Source organism: Syngnathus acus, chromosome 17 (assembly GCF_901709675.1).
Source record: "Syngnathus acus chromosome 17, fSynAcu1.2, whole genome shotgun sequence".
Taxonomy (NCBI): Eukaryota; Metazoa; Chordata; class Actinopteri; order Syngnathiformes; family Syngnathidae; genus Syngnathus; species Syngnathus acus.
The window spans coordinates 11,867,912-11,890,884 of record NC_051102.1 but is presented as its reverse complement, the minus strand read 5'-3'; the positions used below and the strand labels follow the sequence as shown (position 1 = coordinate 11,890,884).

Below are 22,973 nucleotides of genomic sequence, written 5' to 3'. Positions count from 1 at the left end.
GTCACCTTTAGCACATTGCAAATGTCACCTTTAGCACATTGCAAATGTCACCTTTAGCACATTGCAAATGTCACCTTTAGCACATTGCAAATGTCACCTTTAGCACATTGCAAATGTCACCTTTAGCACATTGCAAATGTCACCTTTAGCACCTAACCACATCAGACCTCAGCACCTAGCCTCTTAGCACCTAGCCTCTTAGCACAATTACAGAGTATGACATCACAAAAAACAGAGTATGGCATCACAAATGCAAAACATCTCACAAAGGAAATCACATCACCCCACGTGCTCTTAAAATAACTTGGCCAATGCATTTGTCTATTTGATCTGCAGCAAATCCAAATTATACCTAAGGATGGTGACAAATCTTATATCATACTTAATAGGACATATTAAAGACTTAGTAAATTAATTAATTTGCTAATTGTCATTTTAATTATGATTTTGTATAAATACTAGGTATAAACAGAAAATATACTACACAAAATGGGCAGACTTTACTTGTTTGAAAAGGAGTGGGAAGTAAGACTTATTTCATTCATTTAAAGGGAAGAAGTAAGACTTATTTATTTATCGGAAAGAATGGATTTGCTGGAATTCCAAATTTCCAAAATGAATGAATGAAGTCATTTCAATTATGATTTGGGATAAATACTAGGTGTGAACACAAAAACTACTGCACAAAATGGCCAGTTTACTTGTTTGAAAAGGACTGTGAAGAAGAGAGACTTATTTCATTTATTTAATGGGAAGACGTCAGACTTATTTAGTTTAATCTATTTTTGTTCCCAGGCAAAATTGGATTTGCTGCAATTGCAAATTTCAACAAAGCACAGTGCCAAATCTTGACTTGAGACCTGATAGGACGTATTAAACGCCTAGTTAAATTGATAGAAGTTGGTCGTATGAGCGAGTGGCGTAACATGAGATCTATTCTCAATTACAAATAGCACACACAACTTTGGATATTTTGAATGAATGAGTGAGTGAATGAATCTTATTTGTTCATTTAAATTATGACTGTATAAATACTAGGTATAAACAGAAAATCTCCTGCACAAAATGGCCAGTTTACTTGTTTGAAAAGGTGTGGGAACAAGTCATCTATCCAATTTAAGACAAATGTAGTTTGTAACCTCTAACAATGTGTTACTTTAGCTATTGTTGTCTGTGACTTTCCCATGAATAAAAAGGAAGGAAGGACTCACCGGAGACGTCTTCGCCAACGTGCAACTGTTGTACTTTGTATTTTTATCCTTCTTACAGTGGAAAACATACAGCCAAAGAACACCGTGGAACCTAAAGGAATGAAAGAAAACTTTATCATTTGGCCTCAACCAATATTCGCAGATACAACACAATGTGACGTGCGGGGTTAGGGTTAAAGGTTGAGGGAGGGGCCCTCGTTTTAAACTACTTTTTTTGAAAAGGAGTGGGAACAAGCAAGACTTATTTAATTTATTTAATGGGAACAAGTAAGACTTATTTAGTTTATTTAATCTATTTTTGTTCCCAGGCAAAATTGGATTTGCTGCAATTGCAAATTTCAACAAAGTACGGTGCCAAAATCTTGACTTGGGACCTGATAGGACGTATTAAACTCATTTAATATGAAGACTTATTTAGTTTATTTAATCTATTTTTGTTCCCTGGCAAAATTGGATGTATGGTGCCAAATCTTGACTTGAGACCTGATAGGATGTATTAAACGCTTAGTTAAATCGACAGAAGTTGGTAATAAGAGCGAGTGGAGTAACGGTGGTTGAATGGATGAATAAATGTTGAAAGTAATTTAAATTATGACTTTGTATAAATACTAGGTATTAACAGAACATCTAATGCGCAAAATGGGCAGTTTACTTGTTTGAGAAGGAGTGGCAAGAAGTAAGACTTATTTAATCTGTTTGTTCCCAGGCAAAATTGGATGTGCTGCAATTCCAAATTTCACCACATGATGGTGCCAAATTTTGACTTGAGCCATGATAGGAAATATTAAACTTAGTTGAATTGATAGAAGTTCGTAATAAGACCGAGTGGAATAACATGAATGTTCTGAATTAGACATAGTTTGAATATGCTTTTGAATATTTTTAGGTAAACAGTTTTGCTTCACTTTGAGCAGTCTGATAATCTACCAAATCTTTGAATTGAAGAATTTGTTATTTAAGAAATAGCTTGTTATTATTTTCAAGGTAATCAGATTTGTTTATAATTCTAATGGCCTTCTTTTCAAAACTTTTGTTTGTTCCCAGGCAAAATTGGATGTGCTGCAATTCCAAATTTCACCACATGATGGTGCCAAATTTTGACTTCAGCCCTGATAGGACATATTAAACACTTAGTTGAATTGATAGAAGTTGGTAATAAGACCGAGTGGAATAACATGAATGTTCGGAATTAGACAGTTTGAATATGCTTTTGAATATCTCAAAGGGGGATGAGTCTGCCTACAGGGACGAAGTGGTCCAGCTATCGGAGTGGTGCGGAGAGAACAATCTGCTCCTAAACACGGCTAAAACCCAAGAACTGGTCATTGATTTTAGGAGGAAAAATAAAACGGACATTCCACCACTTATCATCGACGGGGTCTGTGTGAAGAGGGTGTCCTCCTTCCGCTACCTGGGAGTCCACATCGAGGAGGACTTCACCTGGGGCGTGAACACCTCTGAGCTGCTTAAAAAGGCCCAGCAGAGACTCTACTTTTTAAGGGTGCTGAGGAGGCACAGCATTACACAGAGACTGCTGGTGTCCTTCTATCGCTGCTCCATAGAAAGCACTTTAACGTACTGTATATGTGTTTGGTACTCCAGCTGCACTGCTGCTCAGAGGAAAAAGCTCCAAGGGGTCATCAACACAGCACAGAAGATCATTGGCTGCCCTCTCCCCACACTGGAAGACCTACACAGAACCTGCTGTCTCAAAAAAAACACAGAACATTCTGAAGGACACTTCCCACCCTGGCCACTCCCTTTTCGAACTGTTGCCATCAGTTGTGGCTCTTTACGGTGTTGTGCTTGATTTGGTTCCCCCGTGAGATTTTGTTCCCCCTGCCACGGGAGCGCGCACGCCTTATTTGGAAAGCGAAAAACCGATGTCGTACGGCGTCGTACGGCGTCAGCACTACGTTGTTTTCAATAAAAACATGAAGAACTCACGTTTGCGTCAGTCAATTTTAATTTTTATAAAGGATTATTCTCATTTGATGTCTTTAAATTCATCCGCGTTGTGCCATTGAAGCGGGGTGCATTCAAAGACCAGTCGTACAGTCGGAACACTCATTCCCTTCACCAAAAAGCAACAATATAATTAAGTGATCTCTTTGCATAAACCTCGATGCAAAAAACTCCTCTTTTTGGGTACAGGCTACAAGGAGTATATTACAAATACTTAATTGTGATCATCATTCATCCATCCATCCATCCATTTTATTCCTCAGGTATTATCAAAGCAAATTAATAGTTGCATTTATTAATTTGCTTTAAAATGACAGCGCAATATAATTAAAAGCTGACACTGTAGCAATGTCAAACGTGTTCATTTAAGAAAAAGCCACACACGTTTTGTGATCAAATCTTTCAGAACGAGAATGTTTTGAGTGAATTGATTTGAATGAATAATTGAGAAGAGATTTCAGTTCTGAAGGCTCCTTTTGTCCCAAGCAAAGTGACAGATGGTGGGGAGGGGGGATAAAAATTGTAAGGAACTCTATAAAAATGTCAAGCCGTGAGGATATGTCGTCCCCCCCCTTTATTTTGAGAACGGTGAGTGCTGGACTGCAGCTGTTTTTTTTTCTGTCTTCCTGGGGGTCTGTTCAGGTTGTGTGAAATTTTTGAACAGGTTCCCTCATTCCTAGGCCAAATTACAGGGCTGGAACAAATCCTCACAGCTGCCCCGTGAGGATATGTTCCCCCCCCCCTTATTTTGAGAACGGTGAGTGACGGTGAGTGAAAAAACGCTGGAGTCCAGCACTCCCCGTTCTCAAAATAAAGGGGGGGGGAGAGACATATCCTCACCGGGCAGCTGTGAGGATGTGTCCCCCCCCCCTGTAATTTGGCCTAGGAATGAGGGAACCTGTTCAAATTTTTCACACAACCTGAACAGACCCCCAGGAAGACAGAAAAAAAACATCTGGAGTCCAGCACTCACCGTTCTCAAAATAAGGGGGGGGGGGGGGGAACATATCCTCACGGCTTGACATTTTTATAGAATTCCTGTTACAATTTTTATTCCCCCTCCCCACATCTGTCACTTTGCTTGGGACAAAAGGAGCCTTCAGAACTGAAATCTCTTCTCAATTATTCATTCAAATCAATTCACTCAAATCATTCTCGTTATGAAAGATTTGATCACAAAACGTGTGTGGCTTTTTCTTAAATGAACACGTTTGACATTGCTATAGTGTCAGCTTTTAATTATATTGCGCTGTCATTTTAAAGCAAATTAATAAATGCAACAATATTAATTTGCTTTGAAAATACCTGAGGAATAAAATGGATGGATGGATGAATGATGATCACAATTAAGTATAAAGTCTCCTTTGTAATATATACTCCTTGTAGCCTGTACCCAAAAAGAGGAGTTTCTTTGCATCGAGGTTTATGCAAAGAGCTCACTTAATTATATTGTTGCTTTTTGGTGAAGGGAATGAGTGTTCCGACTGTACGACTGCTCTTTGAATGCACCCCGCTTCAATGGCACAACGCGGATGAATTTAAAGACATCAAATGAGAATAATCCTTTATAAAAATTAAAATTGACTGACGCAAACGTGAGTTCTTCATGGTTTTATTGAAAACAACGTAGTGCTGACGCCGTACGACATCGGTTTTTCGCTTTCCAAATAAGGCGTTCGCGCTCCCGCGGCAGGGGGAACAAAATCTCACGGGGGACCCAAATCAAGCACAACAACGGTACACAGTAAAAAAAATGTGGCTCTTAGTCTGACTGGTTGGCCACCCCTGAGCTAGGGTTAGCTACTCAGCTACACATTGCTATTACACAGTGAACGCTAGCTACATCGACAACTTTAGTCAAACTACACAAACGTAAATCTCTAAACACAATGAGTTGTATTTACCGTGTACGCTCTAGACGGTCCAGTTGCAAGCAGAAAATAAAGATATTTCTGTTGATAATCGTCGTGTTTGTATCCGCTGTCTCGCTCACGGCAATCCGCGCCCACAGATTTGAATCTTGGCGGGATTTCCGCCAATTGACGTCATTCCCGCGGCACATGACTGCGACGTAATACCCGCTTATCTGAAACGGTAAAGTTAAAAGTAGAGTTAAATAAAGTTTTCTTTTTTAATCAACGCAATAATTTACAAACGTTGACCAGAAAGAATCGTCGAAATTCGGCGTCTGCGGCTGGAAGCAGACGCCGAGTTCGACGTCCCCCCCCAAACGCCACACTCACTCGCTTTTCAGGGCTACAAAAGTACTTCTTTTTAAAAACAATGAGTTGTATTTACCGTGTACGCTCTAGACGGTCCAGTTGCAAGCAGAAAATAAAAATATTTCTCATGTTAGTCGTCGTGTTACTATCCGCTGTGTCTCGTTCGCCGCCATCGCAGATTTCCTACATCCTGTTGCGAGCCACGCCCACTTTGAATTTTGGCGGAAGTTCCGCCTATTTACGTCATGTCCGCGTCACATGACTGCGACGTAATATTATCTAAAATGGTAAATTAGAGTTAAATAAAGTGTTCTTTTTTAATCAACACGATCATTTACAACCGTTGACCAGGGTTAAATTAACTAATTCTTCTGCCCACTCCCTTATAAAAAAGTTAACTCTGCCCACGGATCTGAATTTCGGCGGAAGTTCCGCCCATCGACGTCACGTCCGCGTCACGTGACCACGACGTGGCAGACGTGATATAGCAACCGCTGTTTTGTTTAGTAGACTTACAGTTGTTATGCGTTGACGTAATGGCGCGCAGTCAAAATAGATTTAAATAAATTAAATAATTCTTCTGCCCACTCCCTTTTAAAAAAGTTAACTCTGCCAACGGATTTGAATTTCGGCGGAAGTTCCGCCCATCGACGTCACGTCCGCGTCACGTGACCACGACGTGCAGACGTCATATAGCAAACGCTGTTTTGTTTTGTAATCTTGACGTCTAGATCATCGACATAATGGCGCACTATTTAGCACGTCCGCCTCACATTTATGAGGTGGCCGGTTCGACGCCAGTCTTAGGATTTTTTTTCTCTCCCTTGTCTGTATGTGTATACCTTAATACTATTTTCATTGTTATCCTATTAAGGATATCTGATCTCCGGGTTTATTCAGACCAGAAAAGTCTTTTAGTCCACTTGTTTGGTCCGGACCAAAAGCGGAGTTTATTGTTTTCGTTTGGTGCGGTTCCTTTTCAGACTGTACATTTTGCAAGTGAAGTATACACTTCCACGCTTGCAAAATGCAAATAATGTGGCTGAAATTAATGTTGACATTAATGTTGGCTGAACTAGGGTTGAGAAACGCAGGTCAAGTATACTGTGCAGTACATGCTGATGGATGATTAACGTGTTCCTTTTGGTGATGACGTCACAATGAGAAGGGGGCTGAACCTTTGAACTTTTCTAAAAATAAATAAATAAATAAATGCTTCATCCACTCCCACACACTGATAATCAGCCACTTTGTTTATTTGCAGAACTGACTGAAGGTCCAAACACATCTGGCAATCTACGGCATGTGAGTCTTGTCTATTGTCACATTGCTGCACTGAGAATGGTCACTTTTCCAAATGTGCCCCTGAACACTGCCACTGTGCTCCAGAAACTCAACTTTGACAGTCAGCGGAGAGCATTTGTCCACTTTGCATTTGATGACCAGTGAGTCACTCGACTTGCGAAGAGTACAGCTGCTCAGGTCAGTCATCTCATCTTTGGGCAAACGACACAGAAGCTCATCCCTGCCGATGGATGCCACCGGTCGCCTCCGCAGCAAGTCGGGACTCTCGCACAGCATTCTGTCCAGCATCTCAAAGTCCTGGCTGCTATTCAGCACTAAATCATGCAGATACCACATGTGGCAGTCACATTTCCAAGGGTTCCCATGTAGTCGCAACATGTGCGGGAGCGTAAAGTGGTCCAGGAGGCCCAGGGGGAGATTTTGCAGTTGGTTGTCCGACAGGTAGAGTTGCTGAATGAACTCCTGGTCCTGAAACAATTTGGAATCCAAGCTAATCAGCTGGTTTTTATGAAGGTGGATCATTTTGATGCTTTTGAGCTCAGCAAAGATCCTCTCTGGTAATGACGTGAGACGGTTTTCGGAGAGATCCACATTCTCCAGTGAGGTGACATTGGTAAAAATGTTTTTGGGGAGGCTTGAAAGCTGATTGGATGACAAGAGAAGGTCAGTCAGGGATAGCAACGTGCTGAAAGAGGAGACTTCTGTCAGCCTGTTTCCTCTCAGGTCCAAAAGTGTCAGATTTAAAGCCTCACCTCCAAATAATACTCTGTCGTTGAAAGTTGTGAGGCGGTTTCCACGGAGGTTGAGCACCTTCAGTTTGGTCAACTCGGAAAAAGTCTCATCAGCGAGTTCTGCTATTCGATTCCCATCCAAGTGAAGCTCCATCAGCTGGCCAACGTGAAGGAAAGTGTCTGATGAAATATTGCTCACGTGGTTATTGCTCATTTTAAGAATCTCCAGCCGTGTCAAACCGGAAAAAGTCTCTCTTTCCACCTTCTGGATTTTGTTAAGAGATAAATCCAACACGTGTAGATTTGGAAGCTTCCCAAACAACAAGGTGGGTAAATTTGATATGACGTTGGCCTTCAGCTGCAGGGTCTCTAAGTTTTCAAGAGCATGAAACATACCAGGAAGAACAGTCTGGAATCTGTTATAGTTGAGTTGCAACTTGGTCAGGTTTCCCTGCTTGGAGAAAGTCCCCAGAAACAAATGCTGCAGCCAGGGGTTACCGCTGATCTCCAGTTCCTGAAGCTCATGCAGTTTCTGAAAAGCCTGAGAGTGAATACTTTGCAGCGGATTGTTGAAGAAGATAAGCTTGTTGAGTTTGGGACTCTCATCAAAGGAGGTGGGGAACAAGTACTGCACGGCTGATGTCATGATGATGACTTCCTTGGCCTCCCGGGATATGTTCCCGGGCACAGATGTCATGTGTTCATCGGCACACAAGACTTGGGCTGGTGTGAAACATTGGCATCGGTGTGGACAGTTGAACTGGGACAAGATGGCGGCTTTGGAACACAGAAGCAATAGCAGGAACAAAGTTGGCCGCAGTCCTCTGTCCATTTTCCCCCTATAGCGAGCGACGTATAGAAACAAGGCTCTTAAACAAGTGGCAACGGTAATTGCAGAAATGTAGCCATTTGTGGAAAGTAATACTCTGGTAAGTAGAAGAAGCCATTCAAATTCTTTGTTGAAGTCAACTTCAGTGTCAATGAAGTCCAGTGATATGGGAAGGAAATCCCCAAATAAAAGTTTGTTGTTTTTAATCCAGGACAGTACAGTTGTCGAATACATTTGAGTTATATTTAACTACATTATATTTACTACAGTTGTACAATACAATTGCAATTAACCATAAACTAGCTTATTTTGACAGAGCAAGGTGTAGAAAATACAGTATATAGTAGTAATGGTATAGTAGTGTGGTTTTTTTTCCAAGTAAAGCACAGATATCTGTCTATTTAGTGTACTAAGAAAGCATTTGTGTTACTTCCCACTGCTGGGTTTGTAACATTTGTAAAAATAATGGCGCTATTCAACTCACCTCTACTGCTGGAATCTCGGAGCATAGGAATGAAATCCCCCACTGGATTCAGCAGCCAGCTGACTGAAAGGCAAATAGTACAACAAGCCGGAATTAGGCAAGAGCAAACCTTTGGTCGGTGGCCAGGCTGTCTGTCAGTTTCTTTTGCTCTCAACAAGAAATCACTTTGTCACCTCAATAAATCCAACAAATGAATGAAGCAAAAGTAATCCAACAAGTCTAGTTATTGTTTGCAGCCATATAAGTAGTTGAATGTAACAACGCTCATTATTATACATTAGCCATTTTATGTTGTGTAAATAAACAATGTGTTTGGCTTTTCCAACTTTTTCCTGCCGAAAGGGGTACCAAAAGAGCAACAACGTTGTTTCAACTCACCTTTTGGTGTTTATTTTCCATCCACATTTGCAGTTTGCAGTAGCAGTTTGCAGTAGCAGGTTATAAACCTGTAGACTAGGGGTGTCCAAACTACGGCCCGCGGGCCAACTGCGGCCCGCGGTCCAGTTTTTATTGGCCCGCAGCAAATTCTGAAAACATAATTGAATGTGGCCCGCACAACAGCTTGAGCACTTCTCAGTTTCCACACTAGATGGAGCCCGCAACACAAAGCGCTTGACGTCCGATTAGCCCCCCATCCCCCCCCGGGAGGGAAGCGAACGCGCAGCGTTTGATTTGACGTCACACTAGCCCCCCCCCCCCCCCCCCGGAAGAGAAGCGAACGCGCTGCGCTTGACGTCCGATTAGCCCCCCGGAAGAGAAGGGAACGCGCAGCGTTGGACGTCCCACTAGCACCCCCCCGGAAGAGAAGGGAACGCGCAGCGTTGGACGCCCGATTAGCCCCCCCGGAAGAGAAGGGAACGCGCAGCGTTGGACGTCCCACTAGCAACTTGAGCTGGACACCCCTGCCCTGTAGTTACACATCACAAAATCAACATTCTGTTGATTCCTGTCTATTCCAGACTAGATCTGACCTTGACTCATACATGCTGTGCCCATGTTACAGTATTAAGATGCTGTGTCCATGTTACAGGATTAATACACATCTCTCACACCCATATTCATAGCTTTCTCCTTTAGAGAAAAACTAGGGCAAATTTCACGGCCAGTCCAGTGAAATAAAATACAGTAATCGTGTGTCATATGTTTAAAGTAAAGTGCCTCATCAAAGACTCCTATCATCCCAACCACAGACTGTTTACTCTTCTTCCTTCTAGGAAGCGATACCGGACTCTTCGGGTCAAGACGAGTAGACTGAGGAAAAGCTTTTTCCCCTCTGCCGTGATCGCCCTGAACTCCGCAGCACAAAACACCCGTCACCCCCCTGAACTCTTATCATTCCGAACCCTGCAGCACAACAACCCCACCACAACACCTGCATTACCTGCATATACTGTCCATATCTGCATATAATTGCTGCATTCCTATCCTATATATTTATTCATCACTCTTACTCCACTTGTACATATCTGTTCATATGTGGTTATACCAGGGGTGGGCAAACTACGGCCCGCGGGCCACATCCGGCCCACGGGACCGTTTAATCCGGCCCGCCAACCCTGAATTAATTGTCTTATTAAACTTTTTTTTTTGTCATTTTGCCTGCAATGACTGCGTTTCCCCAGTAGATGGGGAACCGCTCGCCTGCGCATTTACTACCGGAAGCCGTGTCAGAAAGCTCGGTGCACACTCACAAGTGCGTGTACGTACGTACTCAGTAGTACGGACATGGCGCACTCGCGCTCTATTTGTATCAGTCCCGAATTTAGAGCGTGGGCTGTGACGACAGCATTCTTGTAAGTCGCTCGCTGAGCTTTCAGATACAGTTTGACGCTAAAGCCACCCACAAACCTTCCCCTGGAATCCTTCCATTAAAATGAGTGGCCCGAAGAAAAGAAGTGAGTGCCGAATGTTAAAAGAGTGGCCAATTTGGCTCGACGTACGCGACGTGACGTTCAGCCACATCAACCCGTCACAGATCGAGGTAAACGGATCTCTCCTAAGAATTGCCACAACAAATTTTACTCCAGACTATGATGCACTAGCAAAAAAGGGAGACCAACAACACTGTTCCCACTGAAAATGAAGGGGAGGCTCTCAAGTTTGTTGTAAAAAAATGCATTTTGAATATGATTTGTACACATAGCAGGGATTGAAACTAGCGACCATTCTCATTTTCAAACAATGCAGGATGCTCAAGGACATTGATGCACCACCTTTTTGCGACTAATCTTAACCTGTAAAGTTCTTAAGGCTTACTTTAAGGAAGTGTTTCCCGTTTCCTCACCTCTGTTACCAGGTGTTTGTGAGTTAAAACTCTGCTCTGATGTTCAGATACCCCTCACCGTGTTGCCGTTTTGATTACTTTATTTGGATGTATGCTTTCACCGATTCTTCAAGATGATATATTTGGTCAGAATGTTTGCTGTTGGATCTAATCTCATAAAATAAACATTTTTCATTAATCTGATCTGATCTCATAAGATAAACATTTTTCATTAATCTGACCTGCAGGCACTGAAGTGATGGAGACTGTTATTCATAATAATAGTGTCGTATTTTATGAGAATCACTGATAGCAGTTTTTTAGTGATTTTTTTTTTTAAATGCTGTTAATAAATGCATTTGTTTTCAAAAAACTTGTTTGGAATATCCATGCTTTACTACCTACTAAAGGCCAAAATCTTTTATGCAATGACCTTTACAGGTCGCTTATATTACTTCACACAAACACTACGTCCATCTGCTCCTGGTTCGGCCCTCCGGTCCAAATTTAGAACCCAGTTCGGCCCGCGAGTCAAAAAGTTTGCCCACCCCTGGGTTATACTGACACTATGTTGCATATTTATAACCCTATATTTATAATTAGCATTCTAGTACCGCCTGCAAATATTTGTTCTACTGCACCTTATTGTAAATACTTAGCTAGTCATATCCATACTCGTCCCTCATGTATATTATCCCACATGGTATAACTCACCTCATATTTACCTGATTGCACTGTACCTACTGCTCAGTATTACTTTTTACTCTGCACTTTACTGCTTTTTGCACTTCTGGTTGGATGTCAAAGTTCTTTTCGCTGTACTGTACTTGTGCTGTACATTGACAATAAATTTGAATCTAATCTAATTTGGTACGAACCTTTTGCGGTCTTTGTCATTTCTTCAGTTTTGTGCTACACTTAACTTTAGCCTGATAGATTGAACATTGATAGCTAGCTAATTGTACTGCTTATCATAGAATTACTGTCTCATGTAAACCTGGTATCTGGTCATCTACAGGGATGCACTAGTAATACTGTTCTGACTAAACAGTTGTCACGCATCATTTGTAACACGCATCTATCACTTTAACATGAAAAAGAGGGTGGGGTCTCAAAAAAAAAAAAAACTGCGTTGGCCGGGAATCGAACCCGGGTCAACTGCTTGGAAGGCAGCTATGCTCACCACTATACCACCAACGCGCTTCTTTGAATGTCGGTTAGTTTAACTCACATCTTATTCCTGACAGATTAGCTCATCCAAGAGTTGCATAAAAAAACACGCCAGAGCAACGAGGTCCCTCTTTCGTTCGTTTTACCACAACAAAAACAACAAACCCTTTTTTTTTTTTATCTCACGTCCCTGCTCGTAGGAAGGCCTGCTACGCCCTCTGGTGGTCCCTGCTCGTAGGAAGGCCTGCTACGCCCTCTGGTGGTCAACACGGCGCCGGAAGACGGCACTTCCATCGATCATCCATCCATTTTCTATACTGCTTGTCCCCACGGTAAAACCTGCAAATGAGATCATATTTACTCTAGGCTTATCATTCCAAATTCATTTGAATCGTAACACTGCACTGCATTGTCATATACTTTGCACATGTCATATCATGAATAATATACGTTCTGAATGCATGGCTATTCCAACTTGATGGTTTCCCATTCAACATGTCAAAGGGACAAAGAACCGCCAACGAGAATAAAAATGCTGATGTCACAGTTTCACTTGATCACTGTTATCAGCCTAAAATATGTTGCCTATTTTGACCATTCTTGCCATTGCCTCCTAAGCTGTAGTGAAAATGTCAAATAAGCTTGAATAAATCATGTTGTGTGCTTTCAGACTAACCGTGACCCAGTTGTAGAAAGAATTGGGCTATAGCGGTTTTGATGCTGCTCAACTGATGACTTATGCAGTGCATGGCCTCCTCTGCACAAGCCAGCGGATCAGACACAGCAACTGCACGAGTTATTGGAAGGAGCCTTGACAGGTGTGGCCTGGTCCAAAGAATAATGTCTTATTTTTAGTGTATCTGGCTTAAAGGCTCACTATTCTCTGATGTTACGAGAACGGACGCAGACAATCGAGAAGGATGACGACTTGATCGAGCGAGCAAATAATTATTATTCAGCAATCGTACATCTGATGACACTTCTGTGAAATGAAATGAAATAGACCGTGGTCTATAACACTCGTTGTGGTCCAATCAACAAATAGAATTGGTGAGTCAGCGAATCATTTTTGTAGACGTTCATGTTGCTGACAAAATTAAATGTACCATTGTATCGTGTTTGTGACAATACGTCGCTCGTTAGTTTAGTCTCGACTAACAACCGTGTTTGTCATAGATTGGTTCGCAAATACGAGGACCGTCACATACACGCGCGGAGGAGCGGGTTTTGCATGTTTCTGGGTTCAAAGCCATTATACACACGAAAGGGAGTAGCTTGCGGAGACTTTTGCTGTGGGGATTGAAGAGACGGGTCTCGTTTGTCTCCTCGTCTTGTCATTTAGCGCATCTCCACCGCTCCGCGAATGAAACGCAAGACTCCAAAAAAGTGCATTTACACGTGGTTTGAAATCAACGTGAATGTGTGCGTGTGCAAACGGCAACGCGGCGTACGTCACTGTGACGTGTCCAGCGTGTGCTCTTTCAACTATGTTAACCTTTGACTGACACAACAATTTGACAGTAGCAAAGGTCGCAAGCGAAGGTCAGATGGCAAGTTCAGGAGTAGTTTAAAGAGAAGACTAAATCCAGATGCTGTTCTTAGCTGCACGCGGGGGGAAAAAAATGGAGAATTTCTCTACTCTTTCCTTTGTTAACATTGCAACGAGCGTTAAGAGCATCACAAAAGCTTGCTCGTGTTCTAGCCCACCAAAGGTGCAGAACATAGGCAAACAAACAAACAAACAAACAAACAAACGCCATCTGATCACCAGCCAGCAGAACGCTCAAATCATTCAATCTGAATTTACAAACCAAATGAGTCATCTCGTGCTGCCTTTTTCCAAATCAACGCACAAACGTTAACCCACAGATGAAGCAGCTATATTTTCAGGAGTTCTCCACTCCATCCTGCCTGAATGCCATTGTGTTCTTTTCTTAGTGTTAAAAGGAAGCAGCAGCAGCAGCAGCAGTAGCAGCAGCAGCAGCAGTAGCAGCAGCAGCAGCAGTAGCAGCAGCAGCAGCAGCAGCAGCAGCAGCAGCAGCAGCAGCAGCAGCAGCAGCAGCAGCAGCAGCAGCAGCGTCTGTGTTGGACCAGCAGCGGGGAAAGAAGTGAGATAGTGTCCCTACACAGAAATCCACGGCAAGACAGGAAGAAACAGATGGTCTTCAACAAACATAGCACAGACACTGAAATGTCATCTGTCTTTCCTGCTAGTTTGGGTGTGTGTACCCTTGGCTCAGTGCTCACTGCTTCGACGTATTCAAAAGTTTACACGTTATGCGTACTGGCTTCTCTGTTTTGGTTCCAGTGGAGCATGGACTGTCCCACCTCCTGACTGACTTTAAGGCCTCTCAGCTCATGATTTGAGGGCTCGTCGAAAGCAGCTCACATTAGCCAGGTCTATCTGCAGCAAGTTGCAAGCCTATGATGCGTATGATAAAGGCGTTTGAAACTTTTCACCCTTCAAAGAACGACTTGCCTGTTGGTGGTGGTCATGAGGGAGCGTTTCAGTAACGACTGAGCGGGTAAGGAAAGATTCAAAAACACATAACGTAATGCCAGACGACATTGCTCCACTGTCTGCATTACCTAATCCCATCAAGCACCGCGGGGGGCGGGGACAGGGCTTGTTGTCGGAGCAACCCCCATGTCAGGAGATAGACCCCGCCCGGTGAAAGCGCGCCAGCCAATCGGAACGCTTAGAAATGACATCATTGTTATTTTCAGGGGAGCTGCAGCTCAGAGGTGGATAAAGTTCGTCTCCACGTTGGAAGTGATCGAAAGTACTATCCCAAATCCGGCACTGGCTTTTCTGTTTAAGGAGGAGGATCGTTCGAAAGAGGATTGTTTTGTCGGACGTTTTGTGGTTGGTGGCGGGGGAACGACGCTTTTTTTTTTTTAAATTTTTTTTTTTTAAACCGATGTTCGTGCGCTTGGCGAGAGAAAAGTTTTGTCGGGACACAAAGTTGTCAAGGGATTTGAACTTCAACAAAAGGCCGAGAGAAAGCAAGTCGTACGTCATCGGTGGACTGTTTCCAAGGTGGGACGCCCTCTTGTAAAGTGATCCAAAAAACTTCATGTCCGGGAAAATGGAAACGACATTCTACGACGACGCCGTGAACGCGTCCAACTCTCATCTCGACGGCGCGAGGGTACAGTACGGCTTCAACACAAAAGCCCTCAAACAATCCATGACTCTGAATCTAAACGAGCCCCGAAACTTCAAACCCCAGCTGGGCTCCAAGGCCCTGGACATCCTCACGTCGCCCGATGTGGGTCTGCTGAAGCTGGCCTCCCCGGAGCTGGAGCGGCTAATCATCCAGTCGTGCACGGGGCTGACGACCCCCACCCCGACCCAATTCGTCTGTCCCAAGAACATCACCGACGAGCAGGAGGGCTTCGCAGAGGGCTTCGCAAGGGCGCTGGCTGAGCTCCACTACCACCAGATGAGCGCCGCCCACCACCCCGAGGCGCCGCCGCAGACCACCGGCATGGCCTCGGCCGCGTCCGACACCAGCGATAACGCTTACAGTTGCACGGTGCGCGCCCCGGACCCTCCGCAATACACCAACTTGGCCAATTTCAACCGAGCCGTGCTGGGCTCCAATGAGAGACCCCCACCCGCCGCCTGCTACTCGGCGCCCACACCGGCTCCCCACGTGGTGGACCACCAAGCTCCGCACGCGAGGCTGCGTGCCCTGAAAGAGGAGCCGCAGACGGTGCCCGAGATGCCCGGCGAGACGCCGCCGCTCTCCCCCATCGACATGGAGAGCCAGGAGCGCATCAAGGCGGAGAGGAAGCGCATGAGAAACCGGGTAGCCGCGTCCAAGTGCCGCAAACGGAAGCTGGAGAGGATATCTCGTCTGGAGGACAGGGTGAAAAATCTCAAGAGCCAGCACACTGAGTTGGTGTCGTCTGCCAACATCCTGCGGGACGAGCTGGCCCTGCTCAAGCAAAAGGTCATGGACCACGTCAACAGTGGCTGTCAGCTCATCTTGACGCAGCAGCTCCAGGCTTTCTAGACTCCCGGCGGTGGTCGTGGGTGGCTGCTGCCGCTGCCGCGTGTCGGGACATGTCCCGAGGGACCAAATTACTCCATGTGGACGCAAGTCCAAATGATCGTCAGCTCAGGCACTTTCTCCTTCCAGCTTTTCTGCAGACACGCTATGATGAATATGATGAATGATGCAGAAGCTGGGCCAGCCACGCGCGGACAAAGTAGGACATCATACCTGTTACAAAGGTCACTTAAGAGGGCTTCGGCAGTGTTTGGAGAACTCCATCCGGCACTGACGTGACGTGGGAGCCTTTACCCAGCCGATATGATGTCAAGCAAGCTGCAATAAATAACACGTTAGATGCACTTGTACTACAGCAACACTAACACGGTCTAACCTTTTATGCACTCAGGTGTGAATCGTTTACTGACTTTACCTGCCTTACTTACTCGTAATCCTCACATTGATGCAACTTTTGGGATACCGGTCAGGTGTAACTCATGTTAGACGTCGAACGTTTGTACGCCGATTTGGAGCACTTCACCATTGTACAGAAGACAAAATAAAACGTTGGACTCAACAATGCTTTCATGCCTTCTTAATAAGAAACGTTTCCTCGGACCGAGTGGGCCAAAACCGCACAGACTTACTTGTATGTTATGTGGACATGGATATGCAAATTTGTGGGCAGAAAGTGAGTGACTTGCAGTGCAGCGCGGTGGCTTGGAAGTGAGGGCGCAAAGCCGCAAGCTAATTGGACGGCCGCGTACCGGAAGTGAGCGGCGACCTGCCATGTTTGGTAAGAGGCCGTTCGTCGGCATGGCGGGTGGGAAGTCTTCTGAGTCACTACAAAAGGGATAGGAAAACAAACTCACTTTTCCTCTATTTTAACTAAGAACAAGTATTGAAGCACAAAAACAGATAAACTTACCTTGCGCATACATATTGAAAACGAAGTTTAGTACAAAAGAAAAGTATATCAAGCAAAATAACATGCACTGTCGCTGCACAACTTCAACCAAACTCCGAAAACTAGAATCTTACGCTTGAGAAGAGACCAGACAGGGAAAGCAGCAGCAGCAGCGGCGTCGTCTGGATCTTTTTCAGAACCACTCAGGTCTTCACTTTCCAACTGTGCTTTGAGTTCATTTACCTCGGCATGTGACCTCACTTCACAACCTTTTACGTAAAAGTCCTCAAAAGTGATATACTACGTACTTGATTTTGTTCAAGGCAACACTAAATGCTTTTTTTTCCAATTTCTTCATCAAGTGCACTTGAATTCTGCCATGTTTATTACCTTTTATTATCTCGTCGGTGCGGAGAGAGAGGAAAAAAAAAAAGGTGGGGAACCTCGCCACCTTTTAAGAGGGATTTCCACCAAGGGCAAGAATAAATTTTGGTCATTTATGATGCGAGCAAACGGCCAAACATTTACTGGTTATATTTTGGGTTCTCCCAAGATTACAGTTGAATCACAGGTGACATCAAATGTCATCTCTGGCCCAGACGTCTTAAGCTTCCCCAACCCTGAAAAGGAAACACTGCCCAACCTCAGAGGAAGGCGCTAAAGTCTAAAAGGAAACACTTTCATCTTTGCAACTCCAGGTGGCAACTGGGAGAGCAGAGCAAAAATCTGCCAGCACCAGGCTGACACGTGGTTAGGGTGGCGTGGTGTGGCGTGGCGTGGCCGCTGTCCAGTTACTTTTGTTCCACCGTGCTTCTTCCTGCCTCGTTCGTCATTTGGACACGCCGCTTCCAGTTTAGCGTCATCCGTCTCAGCTGACCAGCACGACGCCGTCTTTGGCGGCAAGTCGCTGCCTGTGCACGAGGTCCTGCTCCAGTTCTTCGTGGCTGGGGTGCCAGAGCCGCGATAGGATGCGCTCCATGTTCAGAGCGTACATGGTGTGGGAGGACATCACCCCGCGGTGAACCTGGAGCAGACAAATATTAGCAAAGAAAAATCATCCGTGGGCTTCTGCCTCTTCCAAAGCATTTGCAAGATTAGCTTCTCCAAAATCATGTTCCTACACTGCCAATATTAGTAAACCACTTCAACAATGTCAAGTGTGCTTCACGAGAAGTTACGGTGGGTGCTGGTGCAGAGTCTGACCCGCAAGGCCTCCAGGAGGTCAAACAAGGTGACGGGTGGGAGCGCCGTTTGGAGAGCGGCGGCAGAGCAGGCTAACAAGTGAACGGCTTGCTGCTCGGCCTGATCCGGCGAGATCTGCGGCGGCGGGCCGGTGGGGAGCGAAGCGCTCGGAAGAGGGCTGAAGGGGAGACGTAACAGAGGTCTCCAATTTCAGCGTCGGACAAACCGCGACGCGGTGGGGTGGGGGCGGGTGTAGGGCGTCGTCGTTCCTACCGTTCGGTGACGCCGCGATAGGCCGCCAGGCTGTTCTTCAGATAAGGCTGCGGTGCGACATCGCTGCCGAAGGCGTAAGGGAACTGGCCGTCCCGCAAGCGATACGCTTTCCTTCGGGAAATGACGGCGGTCAAAACGTCTTTCAAATGGTGCTGCAATCAAGCGGAGACACAAATCAGGCCAATGGAGCTGAAATGATTTCAATTCACACGCAGACACACTCGCCGTTGTATTGAGTCTTTTCGACTCACCTCCACGGCGCAGGTCATAGCGCTGACCGCATCCTCTGTGATATTATCCAGGCCCAGCTCGAAAGCGGTCACCATCATGCGGGCCTCCAGTTGACCCCGTGTGGGCAACAGTAAAGTGTGGGCGCTCAGTCGGAGTTCCTCGTCCTCGCCGAGCGCCTCCCGCGGGCAGAACGGCTGTGCCGCGCTCAGAGGGTTCTGAGGCTGGAAACGATGCTGAGAGACCAAACAGGACGTCCGCATACAGGTGAAACAAGGAACCCGACGCTATTGTTCTGAAATGTCGCCGACGCACACGTTCGTAACATTTGTTGGGGTGTAACCTAATGTGACACGCACGTCAAATTTCTGTCTCGAGGAACATTTCTTTTTTCCTTTAGGTTTGCCCGGCTTTGAAGCAGAGCCACCTTGCCATTGCAATTGCCCAGCGCACTCTAGAGGAAAAATAAAATACACACATATAAGTACATTACAGCCCATTTACATTTTTGGCAAATATTATTGCATGAATACTGCTTGGTGTAAACCGTGCGCTATACATAAGCGGATCGCGGCTGCAAAGTAACATGCTGCAGATAAATAAATGAACTAACCAGGAGTGGAGACAATGATCTGGCAGCGTGTCAGAATTGCCAGGAGGAAGTCATTGTGAACATGGACTGCAGAGAGAGAGAGAGAGCAAGAGAGAGAGAGAGAGAGAGAGAGAGCAAGAGAGAGAGAGAGAGAGAGAGAGAGAGTATGAAAATAATTATTTTGGACAAAATAAAGCAACGTTATTAAAAATGTACAAACCATTTTCCTGTGCCAACAGGCGTCGTGCCTCAATATCAAACTCTTCCTTGCTTATCTTCTGCTTGAACCACAGTTTGAGGTTTGCCCAGTATCTGTACGGACAGAAAAGAATTAACACACACACATAACTTAACCTGCCACGACACGATCAGACACATTAATGCCAGAAAAAGTGTGCACATATTGAGCACTTTTGGATTTTCCTGTATAGTGCAGTATATGATGTGTCGCGACAATACAGTAGCCACACGATGAAGCCACACAGGATGAATAAAACATAACAGAAGCAACGCCACCGACGTCGTTGTGAAAGCTAGCAGCACGCACACACGTACACGCACACACACAGCTAAGGGGCTAAATGTATTCGAATCTCTCAAACAGCGCAAGCAAACCTTCCCCTCACCACACGGAAAGGATCTACTCACTGTTTTACATTATCGCCAATTGCATCTGTTAAATTCTTCTTCGCGATTTCAAGCTCGCTAGCATGAGATGCCATAGCGTCCACCCGAGCGGAATACTACGTCATCATCCAGCGACCTTTTTTGATTATCCAAAACTTTATTGCAAAATGTTTTCCAAAACAGCGATTTTTACGACTAGGGGCGATTTGTATTCTTTTTTTCCAAAGATGTTCAAGATACGAATTGCCATTCATGTCATTAAACAGTGTATGATGAAACAAATCAAAGTTTGGAGATAAAATGCGTATATTGAGTCCCTTATTGATTGATTGATTGATTGATTGATTGATTGATTGATTGATTGATTGATTGATTGGTTGATTGATTGGTTGATTGATAATTTCGTACTCCATTCAGAAATTAACTAATAGTCGGAACAACCGTCATTTTTCTCGTTTTATTTTTTTCCATCTACCAACAGCGCAGATAACGTATCACATCTACTGTCTATTTTTACAAGGATAGTTTGAAACCTAATGCCTGATGTACACAACTGAATACTCCATTCAGAAATGAACTGATGGTTGAAATAATGATGTTTTTCTCTTCTTTATCATTTTCAGCTACCCTCACCCCAGGTAGCCTCTCACACTTACTGTATATTTGACAGCAGTGGTTTGAACGTTTTGATCACCTAATATCTGATTTACAGCTAACGTAAAACTATACATTCAGAAATGAGTCATGGAAAGAATTACTTCTCACGCCTATGTTTATATTTTACATTTGGTGCACCTGAAATAGAAAAATGCAAACACACAAGTGTCCAATTGCTTCCACACATCTTACTGACCCAGCCATGTTTTTTTCCCCCACCAAATTCCTGATCCATACTGTTCTTTCAAAAATTTACTATTATTTAAATAATGACATTTTGATCTGATTCACTTTTCAGTGGAGGACCTCACCGGTAACCTCTTATACCTACTGTAAACGTATTTTACAAATTGATCTACAAGGACGCCTCAAACCAGTGGCGTAGCCAAGCCGGGGCGAGCCGGGGCGGCGCCCCGGTTAGGACTCCCTGCGCCCCGGTTGAAAAAAAATCGAGCTTTTTCGATTCTTCATTTTCATGCCGTTTCTTTCTTTCGGTCTTGCGCGAATGTGCTTGCGCTATTCTATGTGCGCGATGTTATCCATTCACCGTTTGCCTCCCGGACCCGGATGTTGTTTTAGCGATCAGCGAACGGCGTGGGTGATGTTCGATTTTTTTTCCTGTGGGCGCGCGCCCCTACTGGAAAAATTCCTGGCTACGCCACTGCCTCAAACACATCTACATGCCTGTCGCAAGAGAGAAAAAAAAAGATTTTATATCATCTTGATTGGAAACAAATGGGCACGCGTGTTTGAGCTTCCCTTATAGATACTTTTTCTGGTGCTATAACTAATATAGTTTTTGTATTTTGTTGTTAGTTGATGAAATCCCTATAAGTGGTATCTCACCCACACAAGCAAACATACAAGTCTACTTGTCCCCCACTAAAAAAAAAAAAAAAAAAAAAAGACACAGCTGTGTCTTCACCACTAGATGCCAGCAAATCGCCGTCTACAAATGCTTGCTATGACTAAAGTACGGCGAGAAAGCGCTCCGAGCGGTCGGAAGGAACACAGAACCTCACAGTGGCTTGACGTTCGTTATTACACTTCCGGGTTAAATGACTTGAATTATGTTGACGTTGTCATTTTGGCCGTAGCCTTTTGTGCTCCAAAGAACTTTCCTCATTTCTTTGTGAATGAATGTCTAGCAAATACTATTGATTTCTGTGAATTTATGACCAAATGTCGGGATGCTCTAGTCAATTCCTGTTCCAAAGCACAAGCAGTGTACAACTAAAGACGAAATAATAATGACTTTATATCAATGCTTTTCTTCACATTTCCCAACAGTGTACGCGCATATAAAAGCTGTCGTTACATTTGCCCCGGGAGCTAACGTGACAGAAGTCCTCCAACAAGTGCATGCATGCAAAATGAGACCGAAGGAGACGTCCTTGCTCTCTCTCATTACGGATGTTTGCTTTGGTGGTTTCTGCGACGACGATTGCCAAATTGATGCAACGGTAACCCCCGCAGCAGACGAGACACCGCCCCCCTTCTAACTCCTCCGTATGCCAAAATGTTCCATGCCCGCTGTCCCAGTTTGTCAATATTGATGTGTGCTTGTGTCTACTGCGATCATTGAAACATGAAAAGAGTACAATCATCATCATTCCCGAGTCAAGCGGTCATCAAGCCCATGAAATGGTTTCTAAAGTGTGAGAGCGTCGACTTCTTTGTGCTCATTTTCTGCCAATGGAATCAAGCCAAAGCGGCTCGACTGCTGACGTAATGAACCTGACTCATCCGCAGGATAGTTTCACTTTGTTAATTAGCTGAGAAAGATAATGATAATTACAGATGTCAATGACATGTACGGTGCCAGCTTCCTTCATTTTTTAGGTGGATTTGAATGTGAAAGGATCTTTCCAGGTCTATTCATGTGAACCTTTGTCAGTCGATGATGTTGCACTGGTTGCAGGATGTTGCACATAATCATAACCAGACTACTGTTAAGACTGTTGGATTTTGTCCACAATTTAGGGAGCGCGCTATCTGCGCCTCACGGCAAAAGCCATTGCCAATCGCCTGTTATCCAATTTACTCACTGCGTGCTCGTTTAATTTCTTCAGATGTAGGAAAATGCTAAGACACTGAAGCAGAAATTAGACTTACACAGGTTGGTTGAGTTCAATCACAATTCTTGTTAAGAAAGCTCTGTTTTCAGGAAAGTACAATACAGCGCTGGGCCTTTCAAGAGCAGAAAGTCTCCATTCAGAAAAGGCAACGTTCAAGGTTCTTTGGTCAGCTTATATTCAGTTGCACAGGCCGGTGTGGGGCGAGTTTGATGGGTGATGAGTCGTTGGGGTGGGGCGAGTTCGCAGTA

General features: G+C 44.5%; 3 protein-coding genes, 1 long non-coding RNA gene and 1 other non-coding gene across 5 annotated transcripts; 1 reads left to right on the top strand and 4 right to left on the bottom strand.

Moving 5' to 3' along the window:
* Window positions 1-1,266: 1,266 nt before the first annotated feature.
* LOC119137014 lies at window positions 1,267-5,601 on the bottom strand. Its single transcript, XR_005100837.1, has 3 exons — window positions 5,475-5,601; window positions 5,081-5,262; window positions 1,267-1,302 (listed from the first exon to the last, which is right to left on the bottom strand). It is a non-coding gene; the product is annotated as an uncharacterized LOC119137014 (long non-coding RNA).
* A 1,022-nt stretch (window positions 5,602-6,623) lies between these two features.
* zgc:153913 (carboxypeptidase N subunit 2) lies at window positions 6,624-12,407 on the bottom strand. Its single transcript, XM_037275563.1, has 5 exons — window positions 12,367-12,407; window positions 9,126-9,193; window positions 8,747-8,810; window positions 8,700-8,705; window positions 6,624-8,278 (listed from the first exon to the last, which is right to left on the bottom strand). The coding sequence occupies exon 5, from the start codon at window positions 8,264-8,266 to the stop codon at window positions 6,695-6,697; it is 1,572 nt and encodes a 523-aa protein (XP_037131458.1). The 5' UTR covers window positions 8,267-8,278; window positions 8,700-8,705; window positions 8,747-8,810; window positions 9,126-9,193; window positions 12,367-12,407; the 3' UTR covers window positions 6,624-6,694.
* Window positions 12,139-12,210, bottom strand: trnag-ucc. Its single transcript has one exon. It is a non-coding gene; the product is annotated as a tRNA-Gly (tRNA).
* A 2,506-nt stretch (window positions 12,408-14,913) lies between the features above and the next one.
* On the top strand, window positions 14,914-16,763 carry LOC119136807 (transcription factor AP-1-like). The gene has a single exon (XM_037275565.1). The coding sequence runs from the start codon at window positions 15,258-15,260 to the stop codon at window positions 16,200-16,202; it is 945 nt and encodes a 314-aa protein (XP_037131460.1). The 5' UTR covers window positions 14,914-15,257; the 3' UTR covers window positions 16,203-16,763.
* A 674-nt stretch (window positions 16,764-17,437) lies between these two features.
* On the bottom strand, window positions 17,438-20,118 carry tada1 (transcriptional adaptor 1). The gene is made up of 8 exons (XM_037275564.1): window positions 20,012-20,118; window positions 19,584-19,675; window positions 19,385-19,450; window positions 19,131-19,225; window positions 18,795-19,007; window positions 18,544-18,695; window positions 18,292-18,448; window positions 17,438-18,112 (listed from the first exon to the last, which is right to left on the bottom strand). Exons 1-8 carry the CDS (start codon window positions 20,083-20,085, stop codon window positions 17,957-17,959), a joined length of 1,005 nt encoding a protein of 334 aa, XP_037131459.1. The 5' UTR covers window positions 20,086-20,118; the 3' UTR covers window positions 17,438-17,956.
* Window positions 20,119-22,973: the final 2,855 nt, after the last annotated feature.